Source organism: Panthera tigris, chromosome B1 (assembly GCF_018350195.1).
Source record: "Panthera tigris isolate Pti1 chromosome B1, P.tigris_Pti1_mat1.1, whole genome shotgun sequence".
NCBI lineage: Eukaryota > Metazoa > Chordata > Mammalia > Carnivora > Felidae > Panthera > Panthera tigris.
In genome coordinates this window covers 7,793,119-7,814,065 of record NC_056663.1, presented here as the reverse complement: position 1 = coordinate 7,814,065, position 20,947 = coordinate 7,793,119, and the positions used below count along the sequence as shown (strand labels likewise).

Genomic DNA, 20,947 nt, shown 5'->3' with positions numbered 1-20,947 from the left:
AGTGGACATTCTTGTCTTCTTCCTGACCTTAGGGGAGAAGCTCTCAGTTTTGACCACGGAGTATGATGTTAGCTGTGGGTTTTTCATATATGGCCTTTATTATGTGGAGATATGTTCCCTCTAGGCCTACTTTGCACAGGGTTATCACGAATGGATGTTGTACTTTGTCAAACGGTTTTTCTGCATCTATTGAAATGATCATATGGTTTTTATCCTTTCTCTTATTGATATGACATATTGATAAATTTGCGAACACTGAACCACCCTTGCATTCCAGGAATAAATCCCACTTGATCGTGGTGTATGATTTTTCTTTTTTCTTTTTTTAGAGAGAGTGAGTACATGAGTGGGGGTGAGGAGTAGGGAGAGAGAGAGAAACTTAAGCAGGCTCCATGCCTAGCACAGAGCCTGACACAGGGCTCGATCATGCAACCCTGAGATCATGACCTAAGCCAAAATCAAGAGTTGCATGCTTAACAGACTGAGTCAGCCAGTTTCCCCTGATTTTCAAAAAATTTTTTAAAGTTTATTTATTTTGAGGGGGAAAGAGAGAAAGAGAGAAAGAGAGAAAGAGAGAGACAGAGAGAGAGAGAGAGCAGGGGATGGACAGAGAGAGAGGGAGAATCCCAAGCAGGCTCTGCACTGACAGCATGTAGCCCGATGCAGCATTTGAACTCACGAACCGTGAGATCATGACCTGAGCTGAGACTGAGTCGGATGCTTAACCAACTGAACCACCCAGGTGCCCCTGAATTTTTTTTAATGTTTATTTTTGAGAGATAGAGAGAGACAATATGTGAGTAGGGGAGGGGGCGGGGGGGGGGGGAGACAAAGGATCCAAAGCAGGCTCTGCACTGACAGCAGAGAGCCCAATGTAGGGCTCAATTCACTAGCCTTGAGATCATGACCTGAGCACTTAACCAACTGAGCCACCCATGTGCTCCCAATTTTTAAAAAAATATTGTTGGATTTGGTTTGCTAATAATATTTTGTTAGATTTTTGCATCTATATTCATGAGAGATATTGACCTGCAGTTCTCTCTCCTGTGGTGTCTTTACCTGATTTTGGTATCAGGGTGATACTGACCTCATAGAATGGATGTGAAAGTTTTCCTTTCTCTTGTATTTTTTTTGGAATAGTTTGAAGAAACAGGTACTAACTCTTTAAATGTTTGATAGAATTTGCCTGTGAAGCCGTCTGGTCCTGGACTTCTGTTTTGGGGTTTTTTGATTATTGATGCAACTTCATTGCTGGTAATTGGTCTGTTCAAATTTCATTTCTTCCTGCTTTAGTTTTGGTAGGTTATATGTTTCTAGGAATTTATCCATTCCTTCTAAGTTGTCCAATTTGTTGGCACATAGGTTTTCATTATATTCTGTTGTAATCGTTTGTATTTCTGCGATGTTGGGTGTTATTTCTCCTCTTTCGTTAATAATTTTATTTGGCATCTCTTTTTTTAATGAGTCTTGAATGAGGTTTACCAATTTTGTTCATCTTTTCAAAGAACCAGTTCCTGTTTTCACTGATCTGTTCTATGGGGTTTTTGTTTTTGTTTTTTTAGTTTCTATATCATTCTTTTAAGATTTTATTTTTAAGTAATCCCTACACCCAGTGTGGGATTCAAACTCACAACCCCGAGATCAAGAGTCACATGCTCCACTGACTAAACCAGCTAGGCAACCCTGTATCACTGATTTCTGCTCTAATATTTATTTAACTTTATTTGTTATAATTAATTTCATTACGTTAAGTGTTCCCAGGATATCACAGGAGAAATTTACCTAATACGGGGGTCAAAGAACACTTTTCTGTAGAAGTGGTTTGGACCTGAGAGCCAGAGCAGGGGTGGACATTACCTACATACAGTACAGATGAGCTGTACTGTATGGGTGTGGGGCTGGAAGCAAATCCTAGATAAAGGGAGACAGCATGAGGGAAAGCTGTGGCATGAAAATGAGCTGTCTCATTTTTACATTATTTCACAATATCTAAAGAAAGTCTGAATTTCTATGTATAATTTATATAGCCTAAGGAGAGGTTTGAAACGCAAGAATCTTGGAAGTGCGGTGACTTGAAGGATCGGTTTTACTAGGGGTTTGACTTAAAAATTGGATCAATTTTTAAATCTGAGCCGACGTTCATATGGTGAATACACTAGGGTCTTAAGCAAGGATGACCGTTCAGAACTCTGCATGCGGGTTCTCCGTTTGAGGAAGTCCTCCAATGCCACAGCACAGGCATGAAGTGGGCAGCGATGGAGAGTCCTGGTGGGAGAAAACCACTGGAGAGATCGCTAAGTGGGTTTAGGGAAAGGGCTACCTACACCTCTGTGGAGAAGCTACATGCAGATTAGACTTGCTCTGCACTTCTTATTAGCTAGCCCTCTGCTTCTTCCTAGAGCATCAGCTGGAACAATCACAAGACCAGGCAAAACGACCATTACCTAAAAAGAGTGAGGAGTACCACCTATGGGAGTAACATTAAATTTCATGGTTACTTAAAAGCTACGAAGTTTTTACTTATCTCGAGAGCAGAATTCTTACTTGTTGTTCTGGCTCCAGTCACAACCGAACACCGCAGCGGGGTGCTTGTATCTGTGCAACACTTTACCGTCAACCGTTCGGATAATACTGAAAGCAAGTGTGACATATTAATAGAAGAAAAAACACCCTAAATACGTTATTCACAAAAACAAAGCCAGAATCGTTTAATTCAAAAGGATAGAGACCTTGTCTGCAAAGCACAGGGAACATTTAAAAGCACTGTGTAATTACCAATTATACGTATGTTTACATCGGACACTATTAATTATGGCGATCCACTTAATTTGGAGGTGATAAATTTTGATTTAGAAACTATTAGTTGAGGAAACACCTAGTTTAATACACGTATTTGAAAACAAGGATCTGACATAAGCATTTGACTTTTAGCTTCAAAATTCAGCAGTTCAAAATCTGTATTTACTGCAACCCATTTATAATGCCGGCTGCATGTACTATTGCACCAAGCCTGAGACACAGAACTTAGAACATTTTTCTGGCAAATTCTAATGCCAGAAAGAAGTTCTAACACCCGACTGTATCATTGCCAAAATACGATGGCTATTGATTCCATTAAAAAAAAAAAAAAAAAAAAGAAGCTGTGTATAAACTAACGTATTACAGGTTTTTCTAAGTCTCTAGAAAAAACCGTCTCAAACATCATTAGGCCAATGAAAACTTTTGGAACTACCTGGGAGTGGTGGTGATCTATGCTTACAAATGTTTAGTGACTGCCTGTGGTATTGATCAAATAAGCGGGGTCCTGACAGTGCATGGGAAAGCTAAATGTGTATCACCGAACCAAAAACCTCAGAGGCACATCTCTTGTATTTGGCTATTTATCGATTAGCAACTAGTTCTTTTCAGGGGGAAAAAGTCACTAATATTGTTATTTCTGAAACTTTTAACTTCCTGGTGAAAAGATCTTTGGTTTCCATAACAACTATCTTTTTCACTGAAAGTTAAAAATGAGGAAGAGAAAATTGGGCTGGGGATTGCAAAACCTAACAGGAGACAATGCTTACTATATTCTCAACAGCCATGTGTGTCTACACCACCTGTCAAAGATGACAATGCTTATAGCTCCACGGTAGCATCATTTGCTAACAGACATTTGTTTAACTCAAAGGCAATTCTTCCCTTCCATACATTTCTTGGAAACCTACTTCTTCCTGGGACTTAACAGAATGAAGAAAGCACATACTTCTGAAACACAGGGTCAAAGATATTAGTCACCTAAAAAAAGGCATCTCCCACATGTATTACTTTATTCCTCCTTGCAAAGGCTTTTCATCCTTTTATAAATAACAGCATCTACAAAAGGTGAACAAGTTTCTAGAGCACTTGTATCTCTTGAGCCACTTGTAAAACTAGAATACCACTCCCTTAAAAATGTGGTGAGGATTATTTAGGCTCTTAGTGAGAAGTCCTTCAAGTTTCTTTGAGGCAATTCACAGTATTTTAGTTATATCTCAGGTGGTAGTTCCATTTAGAAAGGAATTATTGGTTTATGTGTTTTAAACATCACCGCACTCCTATTCCTAATACAGTAAAACAACACAGCATGTGCCTAGATGGGTTTACATGTATTTAGGAGAGTTGCTAGCGCTGTACAAATGGGATCTCACCGACTGTTTTAATGTATGCGCTAACACGATACAATTGGTATTATCAAACGTATCTTTTATAAACAGGATAACTTCATACACAGTACTTACCAGAAACCGTCACCACTGCAGGTGGCTATTCTTTTGGAATCTTTATGACTCCAGGCAACGCAGAATATTCCGTTTTTTCCATGCTTCAAAAAATGCAAAATACCTATCAATAAAAAATAATTCACCCCTTTTTTCTCATATTTATTTACTTCTTGTATTGCTTCTCTATTAGGAAGTTACTCTAGATGACGCTAACAGAGGCATTATTGTCAACAGCAGAAAGCTAGGTATATGCTTTTAAAATGAATAAAGCTATCACACTTAAGAAACAAAACCTCTGTCTTGACATATAAATTGAGTGGCTCTACTCATTTTTTGCAGACACTGGCATAGAGCCAGAATCTGCTTCCTCGGCCATCTGTAGAATAAAGCTCTGCTTAATGCCTTTCCCCGAAGTGCCACTCGACACGAAGACGGTTATCTATCTGCTTCCTAACGCAGGGCTACAACTGCAGTGTATGAAATACTGCAAGAAATTGTTATTAGTGACTGTTCTTCTAAATTTTGAAGTTTTATTTTTATAGAAACAAAGGAGAATGGATTTAAGGTTATTCCTGTAACAAATCACTCTATGTTGACCTGTTCCTCTACATCCTTGGACTGGGGAAGGGGTAGGGACAGAGTCACAGGTAGTATGATAAAGATTTTTAAAACCACAAGGAATATATTATTCATGGGAACGTCATTCATCAACAGGGATATGGGTGAATTAAAGTTGCAATCAATCCATTTCCAACTTTTATTTAACTTTAAGTTCAATTGTGGCTGCTGCTAGGGAGAGACTAAAGTAACTTCTTACCCTGAGTTTTAAGACTCCTTTACTAAAATGGTCTCTAGTTGGCTCTTTTTTCCTCTTTGGGGGTTGAGGTAGGCAGCTGTGTAACGACGGGTACAAAAATGGAGGTGGTCTCTATACTCATGTAGTTGAAGGAGTGGAGGCCTTCCGTCAGCCTTGTTTGTCCCAAGGAAAGTGCACTTATGGCTTGAAGACCGTACCTAACTCGGTTAATTAAAGCTGGCATTGTCCCATATTTATCATCCTAGAGGGAGGCACTTTTTAGATCAGTCTCGACTATGCTACTGAATGCCGGGAGTCTTCCCGTATGGACATGAGAGACGGCCCCGATGCCAGGATGCAGGGCTGCTGGAGGCCGGACGGGCCGCGGTGGCACTGATGGACACATATTTGAGGTCACAGATGCCAAGATGCTATAAGAAGAGATCAACAGGACTGACACCTAAGGATAACATTTTTCAATTAAGGCCAAAAGTTTCTTTCTCGAGTTCTTCTTTTCTTTTTACATGACCACTAAGGGATAGGTGGTGTTCTTGGTGGGAGGGAAGAGGGCAGGTTGGGGGCACAGCTGAAAGGGAAGTATTGTTATGCAGAGAAAGGGAGGGACGTAACTACATGGTCCTTCCTCAAGGCTTCGTCTTTGCTTACAGGTGGTGGGTAACATTTCCCTAATACGCTGCATTTGCCGCATTACTTTAGTGTCCCCTAGAACATCGAAGCTGTTTAACCCTTGTGGGAATATCAGATTTTGTGCAAGTGGTTTGAAAGCCTGAAGTATAAACCATTTTCAAATAAATTATATATTCAATAAACTTCAATAGCAATCATTTGAAATGACTGAAATTTTGAAATGGTGAGAGATGCTTTTCCTATTTCCCTTGATTCATACCTAACACATTCTAACAAGATCATGTGGTTCCCAAATATCAGCGGTACTCTGCAGAATACGGGCTGGCAATTTAACTCCAGGCAGAAGTCAAGCACGATCCGAGACGCTGCAAGCAGGAAGAGGGGAGGTTTTCGTGCTTGCCGTGGAACAACAGAACTTGAGAAGCGGAAGGAAATCCAAGAAACCGTATAATCCAACTTCACCATCTCACAGGCGAAGAACCCAGTTCAAGACATTAAATGACTCTGCCGGTGTCAGAAGCTGGTTAGTAACAGAATTCAGGCCGTAATTTCGAACTTGTTCTGAGTTCGGTCTTTTGACAACCAATTGAGTATCTGCCTAGAAAATTCTGTGGAGGAGGATTCAGAATTCCTTTGAATCTCTAGGGGCGCCTGGTGGCTCAGTCGGTTGAGCGACCGACTTTGGCTCAGGTCATGATCTCACGGTTTTTGAGTTCGAGTCCCGCGTCAGGCTCTGTGCCGACAGCTCAGAGGATGCAGCCTGCTTCTGACTCTGTGTCTCCCTGTCTCTCTGCCCCTCCCCCACTCATGCTCTGTCCCTCTCTCAGAAATAAACATAAAAAAAAAAAAGAATTCCTTTGAATCTCTAATGTAATTTTAGGAGAATTTTTATATCTTAGACCCATCTACATTTTTCAGAGTTCATTTCAACATGTGTATGTTCTCTTGGATTTTTTTCTAAGGGACAGAACATAATGTCACCTGGTGATTATTAAATTAAGAGAGAAAAGCATTTACAAAACATGAGGCAGTATAAGCCATCATACTACTCAGCTAGCAAAAAATAAACCTTACCTCATTAAATCGCTGTACCATTTTGCCCCTTTTCACATCCCAAATAAAAGCACCGTTTCGGGACGTTGCACCAGCAATGCAGTTTAAGTCACCTTAGGAAACAATTGGTTAGACATGATACGAAATGTTTGACACATACGTATTTCTTTTCAAAAAGTAATTTTTGAAAAAGTAAGACTTGTACTTTGTATTAACAGTTCTTTTTAAATGTTTTATAATGGAAATTATGAAGTATATGCCAACAGAGAAGAGTATTATGAATGTAACCATCCCAGAGTTTCAACAATTACCAAACCACCATCAATCTTGTTTTGTCCATAGTCCCTCCTGGGTTGCATGGGAACAAATCTCTGACATTGTATCATTTCATCAGTAAATACCTCAGTATGGATGTCTAAGAGACTCTTTCGTTGACATGAACAAACTATCACAATCACAAATATAAAAACTATCAATAATTGCTCAATATTATCACATTCCCTGTCAGTGCTTACATTTATCTTTATCTTACACCTAGTTAATTTTGGGGGAGGGGTTAGGAAAGCATTTCTGTAGGGAGAATCATAGAAAAAATAAAAAAACTTTTTAAGAAATAAAAAATCTGTGAAAATCAAACTGCTGCTAAGTTAGGAAATGGTCTAGGACTTAAGTATTTTTTGCAAGGCAGACAAAGAGAGACTTTGTCCATTAAAAGAAAGGAAGAGTTGCCATGTGCTACCTAGGAGTAAAACATGGAGTAAAAACATGGAAGAAATGATAAATTATTAGAAACCTGAAAAAATATGTAAGTCCTTACCATGTTTCTAGTATTTTCATTCTGCTCCCCCTTTGGGTTCTCAAATTACTGGGGAGAAGTTTCTACATAAATCTGCACTTTTTTTTTCTTTTCCTGCAGTAGCTACTCTAAAATTATGGCAAGTTACGCAATCCTCTCTACTCTACTTCCTATCGACCTGCATTAGTCTTTTAAATTTTCTCCATACTTAACCAAAGTAGTGATTCATCGGTAATCACATTTCAAAATATCAAAGAAAAAAAAACTTAAGAATTTCCATTTTCCAACATGTTTACTTTCTTGAGGCAAATTCTCAATGTAGAGTGAAATAATGCTTTTCAGTAAGATTAGGTTCTGGGTTACGATTTCAAACAATGGTTTTTACACTTAGAATTTCTAAGTAAGTTTTAGGGTTGAGACTTCTATAACATTCTGTAGGAGGAAGACTATCCAGCTACTGGCTGCCATGTGCTATGTCACTGCATCGGCTGGCCCAGTTCCTGCCTCCCTAGCCAGGGGCCCTGCTAAGCAGAAGCATATGGCACTGACCGAGAACACAGGCTTCAAAGTCAAACTGACAGCTGTTCACACCTTGATTCCACCACCACCCACTACGCACATAACCTTGGGTAAGTTACTCAACCGCGCTGACCTCAGACCCTCTTTAATAAATGTTGGTCATCACAAAAGACAAAATTGAAATGAATGTGAATAAGGCAGCGGGTAAGAGACCTAGTTAGCTCTTTTAATTCGTGAAGTAACTTTTTGTTTTCAATTAGCCTTGTATGCATAATGGCACTAAGTATGTTCTTAAAAGAACAACTACTGTCATTAAGAGTTTGAAGTAAAACCGGCTTCTGGATCTTCTCCTGATTGTTAGAGATAAGGGCTAAATAAAACAGCAGTAGGTTCCTAGCCTTTTTTGTATCACAGACCTCTATGAAAAATCTGATTCCTAAGATAATCTTTGACAGACATTGGCACATACACACATATGCTAAAACTTTTATGCATGAAATCCAAGAGACTCCCAGAATCTCTGAAGATGTCTAAAACCCTCGATAGCCCATAAATTCAAGGCTGATCATCCCTGTGCATGAAAAGATAATCTCAAAAAAAGCTATATCCTGGTTATACGTGGATTTTAAATTCATATGTCACCGTTAGCACAAGTAAGGAAAACATCCTATATACTTTATGAAGTGAAAAATTCATTTAGGTGTGTAAAGTGATTTATTATAGGGCAATAATGTTTTGAAAAAAAATGTCAGAAGTTTCAAGGACATCTCTTCTCTCCTTTATGTACGGGAAGGTATAAAGATAGCATCTTTCTGAGATCAAAACAAAAGACCCTATTCTGGCAATAACAGTTCTTCAATATTACAAAGGTGAACTTTATATAGAATTACATAGTCACAATGGAACTGTGATGTTATATAATCATTCATATTTGCAAATAGCTGTATCAGGGAAAGATATGGATTATAATTTTTTATTATTTTTTTTACTTTCATGTGTTTGGCTCATATGAAAATTTTAAGGAAAACTTTTATCATATAAAATGTGTTGTACCTTTCAAGGAACAGCTATACAAATGCAACTAAAACCAGAAGGGTCAAGATGACCCTTACTGACTGTGGTTTTCGTAAATGATTATGTCACATAGAAGGGCTCCGAAATCAACAGACCTGCAGGGGAAGTCTATTCCAAAACCTCACAAAAACAGAACCAACATACATGCTAGAACTAATTTGCCTCTACAATCCTCTGGAGCAAGATGGCATTGAGAGAAGAACATAACCCAAACGAAAACAGAAGTTAAGAAAGTCATTTAGCTGTATTTTTTTTTTTTCCATTTAATTGTATTCTCTATTTTAATGAGCTGAGTCTTACCTGGAGCCCACGAGAGGGAGTAAACAACGCCTTCGTTCCCCGGGGACGTGTGCACGGCTGTCAACGTGTTTATATCCCAGACTTTTATGGTGCCATCAAATGAAGCTGTCGCCAAAAGGTTGGGGTCGTCGGGTTTGAATTTGCAGTCAAAGATTGTTTCCACATGCCCCTGAGAATGCAGCACAAAGAAGTCAGTACTACTGGGGACAATTCATGTGATTCATGAACAAATGACAATGTCTAATCAGGTGACACATGGACCACGGTTTCAAACATTCATGTTAAAATAGATAATATATACTAACATAGTAATACAAAATGAGAATTGCTGCTGTGGTTGAATGTTCTCTGTGCTGTTATTACTAGACTCTTTTTTTTTTTTTTTTTTAATTTTTTTTCAACGTTTTTTATTTATTTTTGGGACAGAGAGAGACAGAGCATGAACGGGGGAGGGGCAGAGAGAGAGGGAGACACAGAATCGGAAACAGGCTCCAGGCTCCGAGCCATCAGCCCAGAGCCTGACGCGGGGCTCGAACTCACGGACCGCGAGATCGTGACCTGGCTGAAGTCGGACGCTTAACCGACTGCGCCACCCAGGCGCCCCTAGACTCTTTTATACAGATCTAGATTTTATTCAACCACAATACCTCAAAAATCAGCAACAAAATACAAAAAAATTCCCAAGTGTCATTTGTCAACTTCAATTCAAAAACACAAAACATGTCTTTTCTGATTATTATATTCCAGAAATTTATAAAGTGGGCGCCTGGGTGGCTCAGTCAGTTCAGTGTCTGACTTTAGCTCAGGTCATGAGCTCACAGTCATGAGTTCAAGTCCTGTATCGGGCTCTCTGCTGTCAGCACAGAGACTGGAGACTGCTTCAGATCCTCTGTACCCCCTTTCTCTGTCCCTCCCCAGCTTGTGCGCTCTCTCTGTGTCTCAGAAAATAAATAAAAATACTAAAAGAAAAGAAATGTATAAAGTAATTAACTATTAACAGTTACTGTGTCTTTCCGGTAGCATAATAAAAGACGAAGATAAAACTGAAACTATGGGCCCTTAAATGCAACTACTCTTTTTTATACCATGACGTACGCCAAAAGAATGTCATGATTTGGGGAGAATTGAAAAGTATCCAGCATGGCTTTGGTTTTTAATTAGTCTTGTTCCAAATTTTCTAACAACTTTATTCTTTAAAAATTGTAAGGAAAAAAAAATCACCGTCTCTTCAGACTGGCAGGCATTATCAAAATGAAAGGAGCCACTGCAATAACTTATCATCAAGGACTATTTGTTTTTTTTTAGAACTATAAAACGTTTTCTAAAGAAAACATTTTGAAATGAAGACACATACTCGATAGAAACTCTACTGAACTTCGATTGCATGACTACTCCTTTGCTAATAGAAGTTGTTACAAATTTAAATGTAGTTTTGTATTTTTCCCTCTTCCCTTTCATAAATTTTTTTTGTAAGCAAATGGTAATCTGAAGTAGGAGAAGAGTTCACCACACTGGGAAATAATTTACATGGAAAGAAAATTAAATAATCTAGAAAAAATCTACAAATGGAATGTTTAAAAATAAGCTACACATTGTTACAACATTTTTTTTGGTTACCTTTCCATTTTTTTTTGAAGATGAAATTAAACATGTCCTAAAATGATACAGTATTAGTGATTCTTTCCCTCAATTTTTTTTTTTTACCCAGGGCAATTATAGCTCTAGATCCATTTTCTAAGTTTTTCTGCATAAAAACAACCAACACTTAAAATTTTCTTAAGTATCTGGATCAGTCTAATGCAACATGATATACATTATTACATGCCTTCATTCAACTAAACTTAATAAAGTCTGGCTGTGTGGCAGGCACGATTTCACGTCATGGGGATAAAAAACCAGACAAAAACATGAGTCCACAGCGAGTCTGTATTCTATTTTACACGGGGGCTTCATGATCACAAGAACAGAAGTTCACAGAATCAACAGATTTATTGTACTGATTCAATAACAACAATAAATCTTAGGAGAACACTGAACTCAACCTTATTCATTTCACAGATATGAACAATAAAGCTTGGATTTGTCCTTCCTTCTAAAAGAATACCGGTTTCTTATTTTACTTCCAAAATACAGTACAGCAATGTAATTTCCCAATACTACATGAAGGAGCCACAGGGTGTACACAAAAATGGGAACACTACCAACCATGTGCAGTAATCATGATAAAACTAAATACTAATGAAGTGTAATGTTTAAAATTTTAAGAAACGTAATAGTTTTCTTATCATCCTATATAAAATTCTAAATTGTTGCAGCCAACCAAGATAAGGTCCTAACATACGATTCTTTGCAAAAATAATTTTAACAATATTAATATGCAAGTAAAAGTAATTATCATATGCTACCACAAAATAAGTGTTGTTTATAAAGGAAGGAATGACTTACCAAGTCCCTAAGAAAATCCCACTTCTTGGCTCCTAGGTCATAAAGCCCAACCCCACCATCCAAGAAACAGCACACGACATGACCGGGAGGAAGAGAAAATGCTTGATTCTGTGTCAAAGTTGGGGGAGGAACTGCTTCACTCGTTGAGGACGTATAATGATTTTTCGTTGGAGACTGGGTTGAAACTAAAAAAGAAAAGAACAAACAAGTAAGTATTTATACCAACAGCTTCCCATAGTTTATAAAGATGCCCCTTTGTTTCCTTTTATCCAGAATTTATATCAATAAACCGCTAGACGATAACCATATTTTCTGCCAGAGGAGTAATTCAGCAGCACTGTCAAAAACCATACATACATCTATGTAGAGGTGGAGATGATTTTGCAAGGATATGTATAAACGTGCAGGTGGAGAAAAACGGATGAAAATTAGTGAGTGAGGAACGACAATATGTGGTAAATACCTGGTTTCATATCTCCCCATAAATTAAAGCACAGCATGATTATTTTTTAATTAGAATCTTCTCTCAAAATGCTGACTAACGGCTCACTTCCCCTCTACAGACACAAACATGCGTGAAAGTTTTTATTTCAAGGCTAATAACGCTCTTCCGCTAATTTCCAATCCAATGAAAATAATTATTTTTGACGTTATTTATAATTCAAATTTAGCACCCAAATTAAGAATCACAACTGTCTGACGTACATTTACATCGCAATTTTTCTTTCTTCTTCCTTAGGTTTATTTTTACTGTTCATATATTTCCATTTCTCAACTTTCGATTATATTCTTTGTCACATATTTTGTCTTCTTTCAAGAAGTTTTGCCTTAGAATGTGAATATTTTCTTGCAAACACAAATCAAAGTAATGATACTGCTGTAAATGATCAGACCAATCTATATTAGTTAAATAGTGGAATATAAATAAAAATATTTTCCAGTAAATTCTTTTTGATCCAAATAAAGCCTTCCTTACTACATTCAATTTGATAATATTCATTTCTCAGAATCTGAGAATTACAGGAAGCCCAAACTAGCATAAACCATGAATAACAAAAAAGGCATTTGGTTCAACAAAATTCTGCTGACAGTTTGGTTAAAATTAGTATGTTCCATGGCTGGTTTTTCTAATATTTTAATTTGTTGACATTATGGGTGATTGTGACATTAAAAAAAAATTGTTTTTAACGTTTATTTTTGAAGGAGAGAGAGACAGAGTGTGAGAGGGGTGGGCAGAGAGACAGGGAGACGCAGAATCTGAAGCAGGCTCCAGGCTCTGAGCAGTCAGCACAGAGCTGGATGCGGGGCTCGAACCCACAAAGCGAGAGATCATGACCTGAGCCGAAGTCGGATGCTCAAACAACTGAGCCACCCAGGTGCCCACTGTGACATCTTTTATGTACCTATGTATCTATAACTTATCTTTTTGAAGAATTTGGTGACTATGTCTATATTTGAAAGTTTTCATTTTTACATATTTTTTTTATTCCACATTTTGTTACATTAAAAAATTGAGGAGGGGCGAGGAATGAGATAGATATCTAACAACGGGTAGCCTGAAGTGATCTACTAAAAAAATCACAAGATGGCTATGTGCTTCTTTTTATTTTTGGTATTATCTCTAATGGGCAGGGGAGAAACTGTAATAGTTTAGTCATCCCATGGTAGCAACTAAACACAACTAACTTCAAAAAAAATACAGGGTGCATGGATATGCTGGCCTCCAGCACAGGACTTGTCTGGCCCTAATGTTTCTGTCCCCTCCAGTTTCCAGGATCCAGGAGTGTTAGGCCTGCACAGCAAAGCTTAAATGTATGGAAAGCCTGGAAATGTATGAAAGCTCTGCCAACACAGAGACCTTCCCCTACTTGCATCACCCACTAAATTCGACACCAAATTTGCAACCAAAACCACAAGGCTTTGATTAGGTCTTGCTAATTTTTTACTGTATTCTAAAGAGGGGCAGGAGTAAGGAGGCGTCAGGAACTCTTGAATGCTCGATCATTAAATTCCCTTCCCCATGTTCTTCTCCGATCCACACAGAAATGAAAGCACTACGAACCACATGGAGCAATCATGATGGACTTAACAGGAAGTCAATCTCTTTTTCCTCCCTTAATTTGAATTAAGAAAAATTCTAAACCTCCCCCACATGCCAGATGGTTTCCTTTAGAGCTTAAGTGTAGTTTATTATTTCTCTTCATTAAAAAAGCAACAAAAGATAATCGAGAAAAAAAGTAGACAAAAATAAATAATATCCTAAATAGCAGCTATGAGTCCAGTGACGACTGGTATTCACACATGTAACATATGTTCCAGAGCCTAGGTTTCAAGCATTTGGGTTCTTTCTACTTTCTTATAAACCCTACAGATTGTAAAAGAGCCACAGTTAAGACATAAAATGTCCTAGTTCAGACCAATGTTATTTGATCCCATTACTCGCGATATTTGCTATTTTCACAATGATCATTGTTTCATTTTCCCCATGTAGATAATTTGAGATTATCTTAACATTCTCATTTATTAGCATTTTTTCCTCTTTTTAAATTCATTAGCATTTAAAAAATGCAACTTGGCTCTAAATATTTTCAACTTAGTAATATTAGATATTATGTGGCCTTAACGGGTCCTTTAGTACATACATTGTCAAAGGCTATTTTTAAAAATCTGCTTTTCAGGAGCATATAGTAGTTGCTATGTTTATATATCATTATATCAGTCACTTCATTTGATAGCAACAAATCTGACATTTTAAAATAGTACATTTTGATGATATTTTTACTTACATTTTTTTCTTGGAGGAGAATTAAGTACATGTAAGCAGTGAAACCCTGTTTTCTTTAGTTTAAAATTATCTATAGGTGTTGTTCGTGAAACATTCCAAATACGCAAAACACCCACTTGAGAATCTAGTCGGATGAAGAAAACAGCATTGTATTAACGAATATTATTTGAAATATAAAATGCCCAGACATAAAAGAAATAACGAAAACCTCAACTTGTAGATTCTTAGCACCACTTATCAACATTCTTCAAACAATATTGCACAATAACACAGAGAAACAGATGAAATAGTATTCATCCTTTACATTTTTGGCTCGTTTTGCTTTCACTTTTCTGTTCCAAATCCTCTCCTAGGGTGAAAGACTGCCCACCTTGGCAGTATCCCCTACAAAGGTTATCATCAGAGTCTGATCACAAAAAAGGCAGCCCACTGCCCCACTTGCTTCAGGAAAGCCATCTACAGAAACTGTCCACCGCTAACACTAAGTAATATTTTGTCTTTTCAAATGCTGGTAAAATGCTCCCTCGCCCACTTGTCAGCAAACAAGGACTACCTAAGGACCAATTAGAAAGCTCCCTCCCTTCCAAAAAATCCCACCTATTATATACAAGCTACTTTGGAAAATATTCTGGCAGTGCCTCACATGATAATGAAAGCTACCATATGACTCGCCAGCTTCACTCCCACACATACACCCAACAGAACGATAAACACGTCCACACAAAAATCTGTATGCAAACGTTCATCACAGCATTATTTACGATAGCAAAAAAAAAAAAAAAAGTGGAAAGAAGGTAAATGTCTGTCAACTGGTACATGGCTAAACCAAGTGTGGCGTGGCCACACAATGGAGTAGTATCCTTGCACAAAAAGGAATGAAGTACAGACACGCACCGCAACATGGATGAACCTTGAAAACTTTACGGTTAAGTCAAAGAAGCCAGACACACGCACTGAACCATTCCAGTTCTCGGAAATGTCTGGAGTAGGTAAATCCACAGAGAGAGAGAGCAGTTTAGCAGCTGACATGCACTCCTGTGTGCACCTGGGGCTGTGGACAGCGGCTGACGGAGAGTGCCTGCTAATGGTTACAGAGTCTACCGGGGCAACGACAAAATGTTGCGGCAGGAGGTGGTGGCAACGGATGTACAACTTTGCGCCTACAGAAGTCGCTGAAGTCTACACTTCAAAATGCTGTTTTATTGCATGTGAATTTTAACTCCGTAATAATGAAAGCATACTGAAAATGTTCAGTTCTATCATCAATTATATCCTAGGAAGTGAAAGGCCATTTCGATACTTAAGTAAGACTCCATGCACTTCCACGTGTGACCTAAGTGCTTAAGGATGTCAAGAATTTCTTTAAGACGGCGGGCAGCATGCAAACTCTCTTATCCCACATGAAGCAAATGTGGGAGGTAGTCACACAGTAGCTCAAAGTACTCAGCCTTTCAGAGACTTCTCTCTTGGACCCTAAGTAAACAGAAGTAGTTATTTAATCCTTAATTACCATTTTGAATGCCCTCATTTTCCCTTCCCATCACTTCTTAGCTTTACTAATTCTCTCACAATTAGGCAACCACGAAGGGGCTTCTGTTCTAGCCATGGTAATAAATTCCACTTTCATTTCCAACCTACGTTGAAAATGCCTTGGTCTCTCTCGGTACCCGTGGCCCCTGACGACCAAAATCATCGGTGAGGAAACAAGCTCCCAGCCAGGTCAACCGTTTTTCTAGTCAGTACTTTTCCTGTCATCCTTCCATGCCTGAAACTGTATTGTCTGTGTCTTCTGTATGCACGTGAACACAAAAACATGAGCGCACGTGTGTGTACATGTGTGCTCATACAGACTATATTCCAGTTTATCATCAAAAACCTGGAAAACTGGGTCTTAATTTCATTTTTATCATCATGTTAATGACACACAATATAAAGGAAAGTAAACTAGGCATTTATTATAATAAATGATAATAAAGGAAAGTAAACTAGGCATTTACTATAATAAATAATACTGGGATATTAATTCCTTTTACACAAAATTAACCAATAAAAGGGTATCATTTCCCTGACTCCATTAAAGAATAAACATATATTTAAAACTCTGGGGACCAGGGTAAACTTACCTCCAGTGACAAACATCCCGGGAGCACTGGGAACCCAGGCCAAGCACTGGACAGAAGCCGCTGCACTGGGAAAATTAAATGTTGTGATGCAGTAAAGGGATTCCGAATCTAGTAGGCGAATTCCAAAGTGCAAATTAGCCACAAGGAGATAATCGGTAGACAGCGGGTCCCATTCCAGGGCTGTCACTGGATCTTCTTCATCTGTCCCTTCAAGAGAGTCAGGTCTCAGAACATGTTTCTGACTTTTACTACCTATTAAAATATAAAGAAGAAAGATTTTAAACACAAGGCTCAAAAGAAAATTATTGAGGCGCGCCTGGGTGGCTAAGGCAGTTAAGCATCCGACTTCAGCTCAGGTCGTGATCTCGCAGTCCGTAGGTTCGAGCCCTGCGTCAGGCTCTGTGCTGACAGCTCAGAGCCCAGAGCCTGCTTCGGCTTCTCTGTGTCCCTCTCTCTGCCCCTCCCCGGCATGTGCGTGCTCTCTTTCTCCCTCAAAAATAAATAAAAACATTAAAAAAGAAAAGAAAATCAGTAACTGCGATCGTATTAATTTTCTCTCTGCATAGTGCTGAAGTCTGGCATCTGTGTGCAGAAGTCACCATGGACACTTGAGCGCAGGAGGACGTGGAAGCCTCAGCTGCAATCCCTAGAGCCCAAATGCTTCTGTTTGTTCCCAAAACGCCAAAGGAAAAAGACGCAGATAAAGAATACCAATGCTCTTGTCATCAACTACAGTTTGCACTGAGTTACAACAGTGTAGAGGCGGGGAGGTGCTTACCAAGAGGAGCACCTGTAGTGATTAAAAGCACAGACTTGGCAGTGGACTGCCTGGGTGCAAAGCCTGGTTCCACCACGGACAAGCTGCGTTCTCGGACAGGACACCGAGTCTCTGTGTGCTCGGGTTCCTCATTTGTATGATGGAGAACAGAACAATACTTAGCTTGCAGAGTTTTGTTAAAGATTAAGGGAGTTAGCTGCTTAAAGGGCTAAGAACGGGAGGGCCTCTTAGAAGCATCATATCGGTATTTACTGTCCCTCCTCATGCATCAGAGCATCTGTCGTAACCATAACTCACTCCCGACATCAGGTACAAATAAGGCAGCCAGAAAAACAGGGACATAAAACATGTGGAACTGAATGAAGCAAAGAATGATCAAACAATCCTCTTGTGCCTTCCCAACTGAGATACAACTGGCAATAGGGAGAAACATGCTTCTGCTGATACACCACACAGGGCTCCAATTAGCTGGCCTCGGTTCCCAGAAGAACGGCAGTGAAACAACAGAATTCAGAGGCCATGATGTTAACACAAAGAACCCACTCCTCCTGAGTATTATAAACCCTGCAAAGCGTGTTTACTAAACCATAACCCACTGACAGACACCAGAGCCCGTTCTGTAATCTCATCATTACACATTGTTTTTCAACGTACCAGATTATAAAAGGAGAAAAAATAAATTTCCTTGGATATATCTGTAAAGTGAACTGAACACCTTACAGTTTCTGGCCTGGGAATAAATTTGTCAGAATACACTGCTCTTCATAATGCTCATCTTACAAGGGCAGAATTTTATTTAGAATTTTTACACATAAAATCATAGAAGGCACATGTGATGTTTCATCAAAACTTATCAAATTTTTGCAATCATCATCAAGAAAAGTTTGGTTCTTCTTGCTCCAAATAAGCACCTTGCTAAAGTGCTATTTGATATAACAAACAGTAATGAATATTAAAATAGCTATTCACTGTAAGCCAGAGAGAGGAAGAAAAATTGATTCACCTAAGTTGTCCTAGTTATTTCTTAAGTAATTTTTAGGTATTTGCATATGCCAGTTAATATCAATGGCTTATCAAAAATATTCCAGCATGCAAAAAAAAAAAAAAGTAAATGCTAAATATTGAAATTGGGTTGCTTCAAAGCCCCATACAGTCAAAATGATTATGAGTTATAGCCATTGTTTCCTGATCTGTCTAGTACCAACATTTTTATTATTAAAAAATAGAAAGCTAAATCTGTAAAATTTTACAGCCAGGCATTAGAACAAGAGCTGATAATACTTTCATTATTTTATATGTATTTATGTTACTATTATTTATGTTTCATTTTATTATACAAATATCAGACAACTTGTGTTGTTAGATGAGGACAGGAGTGTATGACAAGACTCAGTAAGAAGATGAGGTTGACAATTTCTGTATGAAAAACAAAAACTGGGGCAAAGGAAAACTAGGGTTGAAAAATAAAATAATGAGGATAATGTATAATACACATATCTGTTCAAATTTTCATTTTGAGACCAGCAGCCCAAGCAAAGTGGAAAGAAATCAAGAAAGGTTACATAACTCAGGGTCCATAGGATAAAAATAAAACAAAAAGACAAAAAAAAAATGTGCTCAGGAGAAGCACAACTTTTCCCAGAAATGAGACCAGCAATACATGTCTCCTGTGTGTTTTCAAAAAGGGAACACAGCATTACATAGGGACAATGTCATCAACGTTCCTAAAATAAAACCATGCAAATTTGATTAATGCACATCCTTGGAATAATACCAAAGTCAATTCAATGAAAACATTCCTATTATGAGGTTAAAAAAAAATTCCAATGACCTGGCTTTGTCCAAAACTATTTAAAATAGCTAAAGCAGTTTTCTAATGTTTTTGGCCCTAGATTCCTCTGCTCATATGTGGATCTGTACATGATCCAATACATTATTAAACAGAATAAAGTGGTGCTTTTCAGACTGAAAGGGAGAAGGTGCAAAAGAGAGATAAAGACAGGAAAGCAGAGAGCCTGACGTCTTAGCCTCCAGTAAGAACTGGGGAGGACATTAATTTCATCTTGTTGCACAGACATAGAACCACCTGTTGTGCCAATAAGTCATTAAGAAAGTGACCCCTCCTTAGGAAAGGACAATACCAGTATGAATACCAACAGCCTCAAAGCTTCAAACTCACAGTGCAGAATGTAGTATTAGAACAAAAAGTAGTATGTCCTTCACAACCATTAGCTCATATATGTGCAAGAGGAAAATACATAGCAGGATTATACCTTTTCTGATGTTGTGTACATATTCATTGCTATACATCCTATGGAATAAATGAGGTCAAGTCTGTTCGGGGTGGTTACCCATACAGGGAATTGTGTTCCCCTAAAAGATGTTGAAGTCCCAACCTCCAAGAATCTGTGAATGTGATTTTACTTGGAAATGGGGTATTTGCAGATGATAAATTAAAACGAGGCCATTAGGGCAAACAATAATCCAACATGACTGTGTCCTTATAAAAAAGAGAAATTTGGACACAGAGACCTGCATGCACACAGGGAGAACACCATGTGAACAGCGATGTTATGTTGTCACAAGCTAAGGAACCAGAAACTAAGAGACAGGCTAGAACAAAAAGCTTTCCCTGGTGCCTTCAGGGGGCCTGCTAACACTTTGATTTTGTGTCTCTGGTCTCTAGAATTAAGTCACAATAAATGTGTTGTTCTAAGCCATCCCGTGTGTGGAACTTGGTTAGGGCAGCCCTTGCAAGTCAACACATGGGTGGACCCAGAAAAATCATTTGATGACACGGGTAAAATGCAAAAATTACTTTAATAACTTGAAGATGAGTTATGGGAAAATCTGGGCCCTTCTAGAAGTGACATGGGTTGGACTGCTGAAATATTATACATCCTAGCCTGACTGAAATCCACAAAAGGGAAATAAGGGAAAGGAAGTCTTTATCAACATCCCTATCCTTTCTATGCCAGACTGAGCATACAACATCTCAGTGTTTTAGGTCTTAGATACATAATACAATGTTTCAATGTCTTAGGAGTTAAAACCTCCAAAAATGCCTACTAGCAACAACAGACTAGTAACAATAATAAAGCAAGAAAAGAAAGTCACGGTCAAGGAAAAAGGAGATGGCCACAATGACAAATTATAAAACATGAATAATATCTAGAATGAAATTTGGACCAAAGTAAGCACACCCTCCTCAGTATCCTCATTAGAGCTCAAAAAGATTCTCAAAAAGAAAGTATAACAATCCAGGGTGCCTGGGTGGCTCAGTCAGTTAAGCGTCTGACTTCAGCTCAGGTCATGATCTCACAGTTCGTGGGTTCAAGCCCCGCATCGAGCTCTGTGCTGACAGCTCAGAACCTGGAGCCTGCTTCGGA

At 38.4% G+C, this 20,947-nt stretch overlaps 1 protein-coding gene across 2 annotated transcripts in view; it reads right to left on the bottom strand.

Moving 5' to 3' along the window:
- The window catches only part of WDR17 (WD repeat domain 17), a 68,480-nt gene that overhangs the window by 33,996 nt on the left and 13,537 nt on the right, over positions 1 to 20,947 (bottom strand). For both annotated transcript variants that reach the window (XM_042982892.1, XM_007080326.3), the window contains exons 4-10: positions 16,781 to 17,032; positions 14,659 to 14,781; positions 11,873 to 12,057; positions 9,428 to 9,596; positions 6,760 to 6,851; positions 4,260 to 4,342; positions 2,545 to 2,631 (exon numbers count right to left, since the gene is read on the bottom strand). In XM_042982892.1, coding sequence (XP_042838826.1) covers positions 2,545 to 2,631; positions 4,260 to 4,342; positions 6,760 to 6,851; positions 9,428 to 9,596; positions 11,873 to 12,057; positions 14,659 to 14,781; positions 16,781 to 17,032 — 991 coding nt within the window. The remainder of the gene's footprint in view (positions 1 to 2,544; positions 2,632 to 4,259; positions 4,343 to 6,759; positions 6,852 to 9,427; positions 9,597 to 11,872; positions 12,058 to 14,658; positions 14,782 to 16,780; positions 17,033 to 20,947) is intronic.